The following is a 12,211-nucleotide window of genomic DNA, read 5'->3' as shown; positions in this document are numbered from 1 at the left end:
CTTCCATACGTGTTTGAATTCTGAGTATTGTTTTTTCAGGCTGGTCTTTAGAGCTCCCAGTAAACCAGCACTAACTATATTTCAAGCCCGGTAGCTCATCCTCGTGGTTTTCTAGGGGCAGAGGTTCCACATCCTTTAATGACTCTTCTATAGATCGCATGAATGCCTTCTCCCTGGTGAGCTGTAACGCTACAAGTGCACTGCCTGTCTGCTCCCCACAAACAGGAAGGACTTTACTGGAGATCTGACTTGGCAGGAGCCTTTTAAGACTGTCTGGGTTTTTTTGTTTCACCAAAAAAACAACACTCCCTAGTGGAGTTCAGCTTCAATCTGCCATTGATTTTGATAGGAAGTCAAACTCCCTGCTCCCCACAGCGTTTCCAGGAGTCCCACTCGCCGGCCAGGCAGCTTTGGGAGCTTGTGCAGCTGCAGCAAGCAAAGCAGCGTGCTGGGATGCACGCAGTGCAAAGGCGGCTGGGGGATGAGGTCCGGGGAAACTTGGACTCCTTCCCCAAATCTGTCCTTAAAAGACCAGGAGAAAAAAAAAGCAAGCCATGTAAGAGCTGAAGTTTGTTTTCCCTCCGCTCCGTTGCCAGTCGATGTATCGGCTTTGCATTCAGCAGCAACCGCCAGGATACTTTCCTGGGAGATTTCTGCTCAGGAATCTCTCCCTGGGGGCTCTTCTTTTATTTTATTTTATGGTTTTTGTTAATTTTCTGCTCAGTTATAGGTTGAAGACTGGGGTAAGCAACCAGACCTGAGCCCCTTAAGTGTCTCACTGCTTTTCAGAAAATAGTGGGCTTTAGTGCTTTAGATGATTGAAAACTCTGACTTGACTAAGTGAGGTGCAATTTATCAGCTCTTTCATCTTAACAGAATTAACCTAGTAATAGTCACTGTCAGTTTTCCCTCTGCAGCATTACACGAGAAAGCCTTGATTTACAACTTCTGCTCAAGAATTGTTTTTGAAAAGTTTCTATTCTCGTTCTATGGAAACGGTTCTGTGGAAATTGCGACTTGCATTAATTCTTTTTGGTGGCAAATGCATTTATATGCAGTTCTTATGTGGACTTGGAAAGACACCATCTCAGGCAGTAGTTTTTACCTTTTTTCTGAATTGCATGAGGTTTGCCTTGACCTGTTGACTGTGAATTGCTTAAATCAGGGGATGAAATTGTCTTTAGCTCCCTCTCCTGGGTAGTTAAGGCATTTGCCCCTGTGATGTTGCTGCTTTTGCAAACCATCTATTTTCAAACTCTTTCGAAGCATCTCTGCTGTCAGTGGAAGCGGTGAGGAGCGCAGCGGCCACGCGCAGGATTGGGAAATGTGAGGGTTTAAAAAATAAATAACAAATGAAAAACCAAACCAAAAATACCCAACAAAACCCAGTCTGAGTGAAGCCAAGTTTACTTTCTACATGCTGCGAAAGAGTCGGTGAACTGCATTTCTTAGGCTTTGCTGCTGGTGAAGGTGGGGCTGCATGTTTGCACAGGGTGAGCTGAGGAGTTTGGGGTTCCTTTCCTTATCCCTAATTTTATGCTTCAGAGGGATGGTTTTGTTGGAGCTGTTTGTTGTCAGGCCCTGGCAAGTCGTGGAAGGGTAGGCTCTGTAGAGTCCCAACCTCTACGCGTCCCTTCCGAGTCTCCCATCCTTACGAAGACCTTTCCAGGCAAGGTGTAAGGGTACCTTTTCTGGGTCGGAGGTACCTTAACGTCCTTGCCTGGATTTCTTCGGCAGTCACGTGGCAGGAGAAATCCTGGGGCTGCCTTTAACTTTTCCTGAGGCTTAATGAATAATGCAGCATGTGCTTATTTTTTTATTTTCAGATTGAGAAAATCATGAGTTCCATCGGCGAAGGCATTGACTTTTCTCAGGCGCAGCAGAGGATCTCAGGTAGCGTACCCGGCTTGTGCGTGTCTGTCTCCGTGGTGCTCTGTACAAAAACGAGGTGCTGGCTCCTGCGTGCAGAGCTCTCTAACCTGCTTTGGCTCCCAGAAGGAAAGGAAGGCTCTGGCAGAGGAGCAGACCTCGGCTTCCCAGTGTAATGCTCAATGCTGCTCCCAGCAAGTTTAATTCAATGCTCCCCTCGGTAGATTAATTTAATTTTATATAATGCAGCGGTCCTTCCCTCCCTGCAGGCTTTTGGGGGAGGTGGGCTGGGTGAAGAGCATTGCAGCCAGTACTCCCAGCCTGATGGGAAAGGGCAGGACCCTGACTAATACTCCTCCAGTGACAGCAGAGTGTGTGTGGGGGTCTTGTTTCTTATTGAAACTGCCTGTTTATAAATTTTGGGGCTTAGTATGAATGTTTAGGGTATGGTAAATTTTGAGGTGGTGTTTTCTATCTTTGAATAGCTTTAAACAGAGGCTTGTTGCTGAGAATTGTGGAGTTTTTATTAGTGGCTTCTGATAACTGAAGTGACTCCTTACAGTCCTTCCCTTTAGGTGGAGATGAGAGTTGCTGGCTTGTGTGAGTGGTCTGGCAAACTTCTTGTGCTTTTCTGCGAGCTTGCGGCAGTAACATCAGCTCCGGAGTGGCTGGCTTGTTGCCCCCGCTCGCACAGCCCAATAACCACCGTGTTCTAATGCTTAAAACGTCACAACTACTCCTTGCTCAGTGTGTAGGAGGAAGATCAGACTTTTCAGCAGGTACAGAAAAAAAACCATCTAATTTGCAGCTGGACGTGGGTGTAAGGACTCCGGCCAGTATCCGAGGGGTAAAAAGTTCCACTGGTCTCCTGCCTCCTGCAATTACCGCTGCTCTCGATACAGCCTCTGAGAAGGTCGAACCGATTGCTTGCAGTTCTCTCCTGCCTTTCACAATATGTTTGTCTCAAGTTTCTGATCTTCTCTGGTGGATAACAACAGCATTTTCTTTAAGCAGTGAGTCTGAAGCAGAGCCGCTGCGTGTCTGTCTCCTGGCTGGTCTCGCAATCCCCACAACTATCTTGCTGTTGTTTCAAATACGTAATGCGGTAGCAAGATGCTTTTTTTTCTGGCTTTTTCATTATGTAAGCGTGGGCCTGTCCCTTTGGAAATGAGCAGGACCCCTCTGCAGCCCTCCACATTCTAGCATTTTGTTCTTTAAGGCTCACAAAATCCTTTCAGCCCCGGGAGGATAGGATGAGAATTTTGTGTTTAGAGTTGTACATCGGAGTGACTGTAGCAAAGACACCAAATACCCTCGTTACCTGCACGGCGATTCACCCATCCCGGCTTCCCGTTCGCTGCTGGGCATGTCTGGAAACAGAACTGCTCTGCGGGCACGGTCGGGACGGTTCTTCTCTGGGTAAGGCGGCGGCTGATGGCGAAGCGCGGGCTCGGAGGGGCTGTCCGGCGTCGGTGCGGTTCGGTGTACGCCGGGCTGGGTGAGAAGGTGTCCTTTCGAGGCTGTTTGTATTTCACAGATTAAGGGATGTTTCCTGGGGACCAGGAACGCTTGAGCAAAGCCTGTGAGGGGTCCTGCTCGGGCAGTTTGTCTTAACTGGAGCTTACCAAGGGCCAGTTTTTAGTTTGGTTGCAATAGAACAAGAGCTGCTTCTGCCACCCAGGCTGTAAAACAAACCGTCCGGAGTAGCGGGAGTGTCGCGGGTGTCTTCCAGCAAAACTACTGTTTTTCTGCAGCCCATAAAATGTTTTTGCCAGAATATTTCAACATTTCTTCTCCAACTTTCCACCCATAAGACTCTAGATGCCCTATCATTGCTCCAAATCAGATAAAACTCATCACAATTTCTTTTCTATGTATTTCACTTACATACTTCTGTGACCTTGAAGTAGTAGTTTTATTAATTTTATTATAAAACTTTATAGTGTGTGAGATGATTTAGTTGTGCGTTTTGTCTTTGCTTTTACTAATTTCCATAAAACAAGGTGAAGAAGGAAGTGTAGTGTCATTTAGTGCATTGATTTTCCTCAAACAGAGCACCGTCCTCCTCCAGCCATGTTTGCAACTAATATAACTTATCTCCGCAATGCAGCATCAGAGCGACGGGCAGTGATCCTGGGTTAAAACACTCTCATTTCCATAAAGGTTGTAAGCAGAGGCGCTGGGATGTGGCGAATAGCAAACCCTGTGCCGAGTTTGTGTTCCAGATCCGGACTGGAGCAGCAGAGTCGGAACCAAGGCTCAGTTAATCCTCCTGCGTTGCTCCTGCAGCGGCCTCGTTGCATGCCTCGGCTCTGCGCATCAAACACGATCGTTTTGCCATTTTACCAGCTTTTTTTCCTATACATTTGTGCCTTCTGTTGAGGAAGGTAGATGTGAAGGGAGGGTGGAACTAATAGAGGAAGGAGGCTTTGATATCGGTGCAAATGTCCCTCGGCATGTCTCCATACGGTTTGCAGAGCAGGGAAACAACCTACCCCTTTCCCAGCTGACTGTCTCAACACTTCCACATTTCCAAGCTGCTTGAGAGGTTTATTTTAATTCTTCTCTTCCTGGGATGCAGCTTCGCTCTGGAAACCAGCAGTTTAAGGAACCCGTCCTCTCCGCCGCTGCAGGCAGAGCCACGGGTCCTTGGGAGCGTTGTCTCCTGTATGGAGCTGAGTCTGTGGCCTTCAAAGGAGGAGATAATTGCTTGGCTTTAATGGTGCCTTTTGAAACGGAGCTGTTTGTAGTGAGACACAGCGCGCAGAGCTTGATTAAACGGATGCCGATGAACTCTGCTGTCTGGGGACCAAATATCATGTACTGCTCAAGGGTTTTAGAAAATCTACATCTTGAAATTGTTGTAGGAAATGCTTTCTGATGGCGAGACCAGTTCAGCTGTGGCAGCGCTGTCCTCTGGGGTATTTCCTGGCTGACCAAGAGCCACCGTCCCGATAGCCAGGAACAGTCCTGCTCATGCAGGGACATGGCCTTCTCCTGATGCCTCTTGGATTTTGGGCAGGGGAGGATCGTCCTCCCCGGCACTGCTGTTAGGGGCAGCAGCTGTGCTGGGAGCAGGACCGGGGCGATGCCAGCTGTGGGTCAGCATGGGAGTTGTGGTGGCTGTGCTCTTCAGATGTGGTTAATCTGCTGCGTGCCTCAACTTGGGTGATGCTAGGCTTTTTCTGAGTATTCCTGTAGGTATCAATATCCACTAAACAGGGCTGGTTGCAGGACAGGTGCTTCCCCCCGGTACTTTAAGCATGAATTCCCTTCTCTGCCTTTAAATCAGGAGCAAAGACAAAGAACTCAAGAGCTTGTTTGCCTTTACTGCAGCATGATGGAGGATGCTGGAGGGCTGCCACCACAAGGGATTCTGTCCTTTTAAATCCTTCACCTCCAAACTGCTGCATCTGAACTGCTCCGGGTCAGCAGCGTCTCCTCTTGATGAGATGCTAATATGTATCCGCACACGCAGCTCACGCCTGCCGTAACAAAGCTTATCTCGTATCCATTTGTCACTTGGATTTTTGCTTTGGTGAGGAGGAATCCACCATGCATTCCCAGTGGAGCTTAACCTGTGCCTGCCCTGGATACTACGTACTGATTAGGGCTTATGTTTTCTAGGGTCAAGTGCCTTTGCAGCGGGATGCGAAACGGCGTGTGGGTTTTGGTCTAATGCAATGGCAACTGTTCAGCATCCCGCTTTGTGACAAGTCCTCCCCTGCCCGAGCCGGTCCGTAGCTGTAGCAGTGCATGTGATGGATCGATATCGTTAGTGAAGAGGTCTAACATGGAGGGGGGAGGAGGAGCCAGCACTTCAGCAAAAGCTGCCGTTGTGCAGGGAGTTTTCTGCAAAATGGACACCCGTTTCTGGAAGCAGGCGGACCCAGGAGCTGCCTTGTCCTTAAGCCCATGTGTTTTCCTGCGGGCTGTGCTGTGTTACGCTTGGTTTGGGATCCCTTGTACACAGATCAGCTGCCGTACATATTCCCTGTTTCTCCTTCCTTTCCTGTAAGTGCAGCTAGCCAGAGAGCGGGCAGTGCTTTGCCGGCCCCTTGCTGCAAGGATGAAGGCTCTCCCGGGGCCCGTGCACCCTCATGCTTTTGTTTTCTAGCAGCGTTTAGCTTTTGCTCTTCAGGACTTTGCTAAGGCTGTTTTAATGTCGCACATCATATCGCAAATGTGCGGGAGCTGCAGGGAATGTTCCAAATGCTCTCGCATCCTCAAAAAATGGCTGGGCTTTGAGGATACTGGGGCTCCTGACTAGTTTTTTTTCTGGAATCATTAATTTGCCTCGAAAGGGAAAATGCCTTGCTTGGCAGTTACTGCAGAGATAGGTATGTTTGGAGTCTGTTTACACAAGGGGTTATTGCATACAAGTGACTTGGGTCTGGGGAAGGCAGGGGCCCCTGGAGGCAGGCTGGGACAAGCCCAGGCCCCGCGACACTTCGTTTCAGGTCCCTGCCTTGGCCGAGGCTTCCCATACAAATCTGGGCACATGGCCGGTTTCTGCACCATCAAGCTTTCCTCCATAGAACAGCGTGACAAAACCCTGTGTCTTGCCATGGTGTTACGGACGAGCACATTAAACCTCTGAGGCCCCTGGATACTGAGGTAATTAGATGCATCTTGGCATCTTTATAGAATTTGGAGCTAGAATCTATTCCTTGGCCAACGATTTGACCCTCTGATTTCCTGGTAGAGCTTGTAAGGAAATCTTCCAAATGTGTTTCTGGAGGGTGGGATGGTACATGTGGGAGGAAAGAAGTCTGTCACTGAGCCATGTTGGTACGTGCTTTTCGGAGGTTGGGGAATCAGGGAACCCTATGTCTTAAAGGGTACCAGATTCCACCAAACCTTTGCCTTAAAGGGTTTTTTTTGGCCCAGGAACAGACATTTGTATTCAGGCTGTGTCTCTCCGCATGTGCGTGTTGCAGTCATATGTTTATTTAGCTCCAGCAACCCACTCCTAATCGTCTCTTCCTTCCCAGTGTGGGTCAGAGGGGTAGGGGAGTGCAGCAGAAACTCAACCCCGTTGCCCTGCAGTGTCTCATCTCGCTGCTGGCTTTGAACAAGAAACCCGTCTGTTGCTCGCTGGGTTACGGTGATTCGTCAGGCAGTGTTTCTCTCCCCAAAAATAAAGGAGATGAGTGGTCTCCGCTCAATAAATCAGCTAGATGCAGGCAGGGGGCATGCTGCGCTGGACAGGGGAGGCACTTGGGTCTTGGTGAGTTAATTCTGCAGTTGATTTGAGACGTGAGGAATGTGCTTGGTGTTTCACTTGACAAAAGAGGGAGAAATTTGTTAGCGATCTGCATTTGGCTAATTGATCTTACTTCCAGTAAAGTCAGATGCTGGCTGTATTTCTTGCATCTGATAGCATTAATGACTACGTTCTCCTTGCCTATCCATCCTGCCTAATGCACTGCCTGAGTTTATAGCTCCCTCAGTGGATTTCAGGACTTTCAGCTGATGATCGTCCCCAGCTGTGGCAAGAGCTCCCTGACTTGGTTGTCTCGCGTGCTCACTTTGTGTGTGGTTTCATCAACGCTTGCTTGGACTCGTGCGGTTTTTTCTCCTGGTGAAGCTTGGTTGTGGCTCTTCAGGCCACACCAGGTCGCGTCAAACCGTTAGCAGTTTCCATGAGCAAACGGGGTGATGCTTTTTGTCCGGCATGGAGCTCCTACTTATTTCTTCCTCCAAACAGACTCAAACTTTGCACTAAAGTCCATCATGGAAGCAATAACTTGCCGAAGGACCTCTCTGAGCCCTGGTAGCCCTCTCCCTTTCCCATTTTCTCTGAAGCATGCTGTGTTACTTGAAAAATGTCTTGCAAGAGGAACTGAATTGCTTGGCTTGCTTTTTTTTTTGCAACTTTTAAATACTGTATTTCCAACTACACTCTGACTGTTTCCCCCTCTGTCATCTGCAGACCTTTTAAAGGTAGGATTCCTAAAACGTGGGCCGTAAGGAGAAGGGCAGAGCTGAGAGTTCGGAGTCTGGTTGAATCAGAAGTTTTGATAGGGCTTTTGCTGGGGACACAGTGACTGGGATTCATTTGCTCCCGTATCATCCTCATAACATGCAAATATCAGGTGTATTTTGGACTTCCTTATTTTCAGTCTAGGTGGTTTGGGGGCATCTGTTCTTTTTAAAGTAAACCCCTCCATTTCCCTCCCTCCAAATACCCCCCCCCCGCCTGTGTTTTCTCTTGATTTGAAGTGGTTTTAAAACCAGAAAACCTGTGCTTGGCATCACTGTAGGTTTCCCCTTTAAAAGCAGAAATACATTTATGAGTGTACAAAAGGCTGAGTAAATTCTTTAAAATGAAATTCAGGAGCTCAGAGGAAGGAACTGCTGTGGTTTCATTCCCCCTGCCAATACCCCGACGGCTTCCAGAAATGCTGTAGTAGGCAGCAAGCATTTTCCTCACCTCTCTTGATAAATTAATTCTGAGCTAGCCACAAATCACTTGGAACTGTCAAAGCAGACCTGTAACATCATTTTTTGAGAACCCAAGCCGTGTAGCCCATCACCGAGTAAATATTGAGAAGTCAGTAATTTCCACTAGAGAGTTATAAAGCTGCTGTCTCCCTCCCCTCTCCTGCAGCTTCTGCCGCGAAGGCTGCTCACTGCTTGTACAGTGGATGCAAAAGCTGGGAGGGGTAAGAGGATGAAGAGAAGGGAGGGACAGGCAATGCGAGAGCAGGAGACAGGACTGAGAGTGGAACGGCAAGCGTGGAGCTCGCTGCCTTCAGACAAAGCACGCCGCTGCAGCGCTCTGCAAGGACGCCCGATTGCCTGGTGAGGGGACGCGGCCGCCTGGCTGCTGGCGGACCAGCAAGGACCGGCGCGAGGGAAGGATGGAGACGCCGGGCGAGCGGGAGCTTGTGGCATAAATTCCAGGTTTAGATGCTGCCCTTCTGCACAGGCTGTGGTAGGGGAGGGAGGCAGAAACCTTTTGTGAGCGCTGCGTTTCTCGTGCTGCGGCGTGCACTAGAAAGACCGGCCAGCGCTCTCGAACTCGCCGAGCGCGGGTCGCCTGGCGGAGGAGCTCTCCTGGGGACCAGAGCAGCAGGATCCCTTACCCCAAGAACCTCCAGATAAGACCGTGAGCTCTGCGTGGTGCAGCCATTGCAGCGGGCGGGGGCGGGAAGGATGGCTTGGAAGGTACCAAACAGCTTCAGCTGACCTGAAGGTTCAAAGAAAGCAAACCTGGTTTTCCTGCTCATCTTTTGATTTGCATATACCCTTGAAACAGATGTGCTGAGAAGCCTGAAAAATTCTGCCTGTCTTGCATAGCAAATACCGTGATGAAAAGGAGATCTCTGAACTTTTTTTTTTTGTTGTCATCATATTTAAGGTCTCAAGCTTTTCTAGAGGAGAGTAACAAGTCACTGGACTCTTCCCAGGGCTGAGGGAAGGGAGACCTTGTCTGCACAGCTTCCGTAGGGTGGTGGGGAGAATTTCATTTATCAGAGGCTGAGAGGAGGTGCCAGGGCACATCTCGGACTCGGGCTGCTGCAGGAAGAGGAGAGAGTGTGCTTGCGTTTGGTTTCTTTTTGTTTTGACGTGGCTTGGAAGCGAGGAAGTAAAATGCCTCTTTCTCCAGAGCTGCTCCCTGTTTGAGTGAGGGGCTCGGATGCAGCAGCTGCGCTCAGCTGAAGAAGATGAAGGAAAGGCAAATACAAGCATGCACCTGGCGGGACTGGATGTGTTGGGTGAAAACTGCACCAATTCCTCTGTCTCTCTTGCTGTCGCCCAGCGCAGCGGTGTAGTTAGACGTTCCAGGGCAGCCAGCCCGGTCCGAGCAGCGTGCTGAAATGCCATGCGTCCGGATGGGTGGTAAAATGACAGTGCCAGGACACTCAGAGTCGGGCTCGGGGTCACTCACACCTCTGCTCCTCTTAACACCGTAACAGAGAGAAAAAACCCTTACCATGGTTTGCCTCTTTCAGGACTGCTTGGGGAAAAAAAGTATAAGCCTTTCCTTTCTTCTGCTGCAGTTTGTGTGCTTTCTTTGTCTTGCATGTCTTCCTGTGGACAGCTGCTCTAGCCCGGCTTCTGCTGCTTTTCTGAAAGTCCGTCGTGTCTGTTTTGTGTCTCAGCTGCATGAAGATGTATTTTCTCTCTAGCTGCTTTGTGCCTCCGGCGCGCCTGGCCCTCTCCGCTGGCCCGCTGAGCAGGGCGGTGCATCCGAAGTTGCATGGACGAGAGGACCTGCACAGCTCTGTGCGTTCGTGAGCGGCTCCGCTCCATTCCCTCGCACCTGCGACTGGCTGGGAATGTCTGGGGTGAAAGTTTGCAACCCTCCTCCCGCCCCCTTCAGACGAGCCAAGGAGTGGATCCGCATCCCCGTGGGGTTGGGCTTCATGTGTTTGCCTGGCAAGAAAGTCGCCTGAGCCCTGAAAGCAGTGCATGTGGTGTCCTGGTCCCGGGAGCGCTTCTAAACAGTTTGCCCGGGCGAGGTGTTTCTTTTTTCTGAGTGTTAACTGGGATACAAATTAAACCCGGAGCCCGCGGAGGCACTGCCAGCGTGTTGTCCATGGTCTGTGCACACAAGAGGAGTTGTCTGCCAGCTGATTTGTTGTACTCTGAGCATAATTTTTTGAGTTTCTTTATGGTAATGACTATGATGTGGCAATGCCATCTGTCTTCCTCAGAGTGCCGCTGCTACCGCCTTAACGGTTTTTCCCTTTTCAAGCGTCTGCCGATTCCTCTCTCGTCAGGTTCGCGGATGCTGGAGCAGAGTGTCGGGGAGTGGCTGGAGTCCATCGGCCTGCAGCAATACGAGAGTAAGCTGCTTTTGAACGGCTTTGATGATGTCCGCTTCCTGGTAAGTTGCTGGGTGGGACCCACGGGCACTAACAAAGGTGTTGGCCAAACGTTACCTGTTATCGATACCCCGCCTCGAGCAGATCTGGGTTCTGCAGCCCCGCAGAGAGCAGTCGTCGGGGGGTGTGGGTTAGACAAAAGGAAGAAATGAGGGTTGTGTTGGGTCAGGATGATTCATCTTCATGTTTAATTCAGGTGTTACAGATTTTTCACTATAATTTTGATACAAAAATGTTATTTGCTCTCCCCCTAAATCTTTTCTGTCCAATTTACTCCAGAAATGGGAGCTGAAATTCAATAGTGTTTTGAAGAAATCACTGAGCAGTCTGTGTTCTGCACTGTGAAGGAGGCGGTAGACCTTGTTAGAATTATACTTACTCGAAGCATGCGGGCAGGATGTCAATGAGCTGTACTTAATTGCATTGACACCGTTGGCTCTGAAACCTAATGATGACAAGATAGTAATGCTTCATGTTGAGGGTTTTTTAATGACCAGTGTCCAGAAACTTAAAGCTGCATGGTGTAAAAATCTGATAATTCTTATGGAACTATGAACTGCAAGGACAGACAATCTTGGGGCTGTGGGAGGCGTCTTCCTGCATAGCTTAAAGAAACACCCTTTGAGTGTGGACTCCCCAAGTTTTGCAAATAAAGAATTTCTGAAAATGGCTGTAAACCTTTGGAGAAGTCATTTGGGCTCCTGTAATATCCTGCCTTGGAAAGGGAGTGGGGGCACCTCTTCGGTCCCCTGGATGGTGCGGAGAGGTGATATCCAGCAGGGTGTGTGCTCGACAGCTGTATTGTGAGCCGGGTGAAGGTGGGTCGGAAAACACAGCGCCCATCCGCCAGTGGTGAGGGTATGTGGGGGGCAGTGGAGAAAGAAGGGAGGACTGGATAGGGCACGGGCAGAGGGGCGAGGGAGTGCGCGTCGGAGCAGCGTCAGTGCGGGTGCTTAAAGGCAGGATGTAATTATGCTTTTAAAAATGACCTGACCAACAGGATAAATGTCCCCGTGAATGTCACGGGATCACCAGGCACCCTAGAGGTTGAACACCAGCCATACCTCCTGGCAGGGCCAGCGCTCCCCTAGAGAGCTGGATTTTACTGTAGTTCATGCACCTTCAGCAGAGGAGCTGCCGGCGACAGGCGATGGACTTGCCACGCACCCCTCTGCCTCGGCCGTATCCCGTTCCCACAGCTCTGTGTGGCACCTTCCCTCTTCCCTGGGCAGGATTTGGGGTGAGCTGCCCCCACAGAAGCCCCGGGCGCCCTTGCCGGGCTCCAGCAGCGCATGCGGCCATGAAGGACCCAGGGGCAGCTCCCGCCACCACTCTCGGCCCTTCCTGGGGGGCTCCAGCCCCCCATGGTCCCCCCAGCTGGTCCCAGCCCTTCGGTGGCCACTGTGCTTCAGGCGGGTGTGTTCAGCTCCGTGCGAGGTTTCAGCGTCCCCCACGGACCAGGGCGGTCTGATTCAACTTCTGGGATGCTCTGGAGGTGGTACAAT

At 50.1% G+C, this 12,211-nt stretch overlaps 1 protein-coding gene across 12 annotated transcripts in view; it reads left to right on the top strand.

Moving 5' to 3' along the window:
• Window positions 1-12,211, top strand: part of ANKS1A (ankyrin repeat and sterile alpha motif domain containing 1A) — a 111,252-nt gene that overhangs the window by 70,918 nt on the left and 28,123 nt on the right. For 11 of the 12 annotated variants that reach the window (XM_064472108.1, XM_064472106.1, XM_064472105.1 and 8 more), the window contains 2 exons: window positions 1,827-1,893; window positions 10,602-10,708. In XM_064472108.1, coding sequence (XP_064328178.1) covers window positions 1,827-1,893; window positions 10,602-10,708 — 174 coding nt within the window. The remainder of the gene's footprint in view (window positions 1-1,826; window positions 1,894-10,601; window positions 10,709-12,211) is intronic. The other variant, XM_064472114.1, reaches the window with a different exon arrangement.

This window comes from Phalacrocorax carbo, chromosome 23 (assembly GCF_963921805.1).
Source record: "Phalacrocorax carbo chromosome 23, bPhaCar2.1, whole genome shotgun sequence".
Taxonomy (NCBI): Eukaryota; Metazoa; Chordata; class Aves; order Suliformes; family Phalacrocoracidae; genus Phalacrocorax; species Phalacrocorax carbo.
The sequence above is the reverse complement of the archived record's forward strand: the minus strand, read 5'-3'. Positions and strand labels throughout refer to the sequence as shown.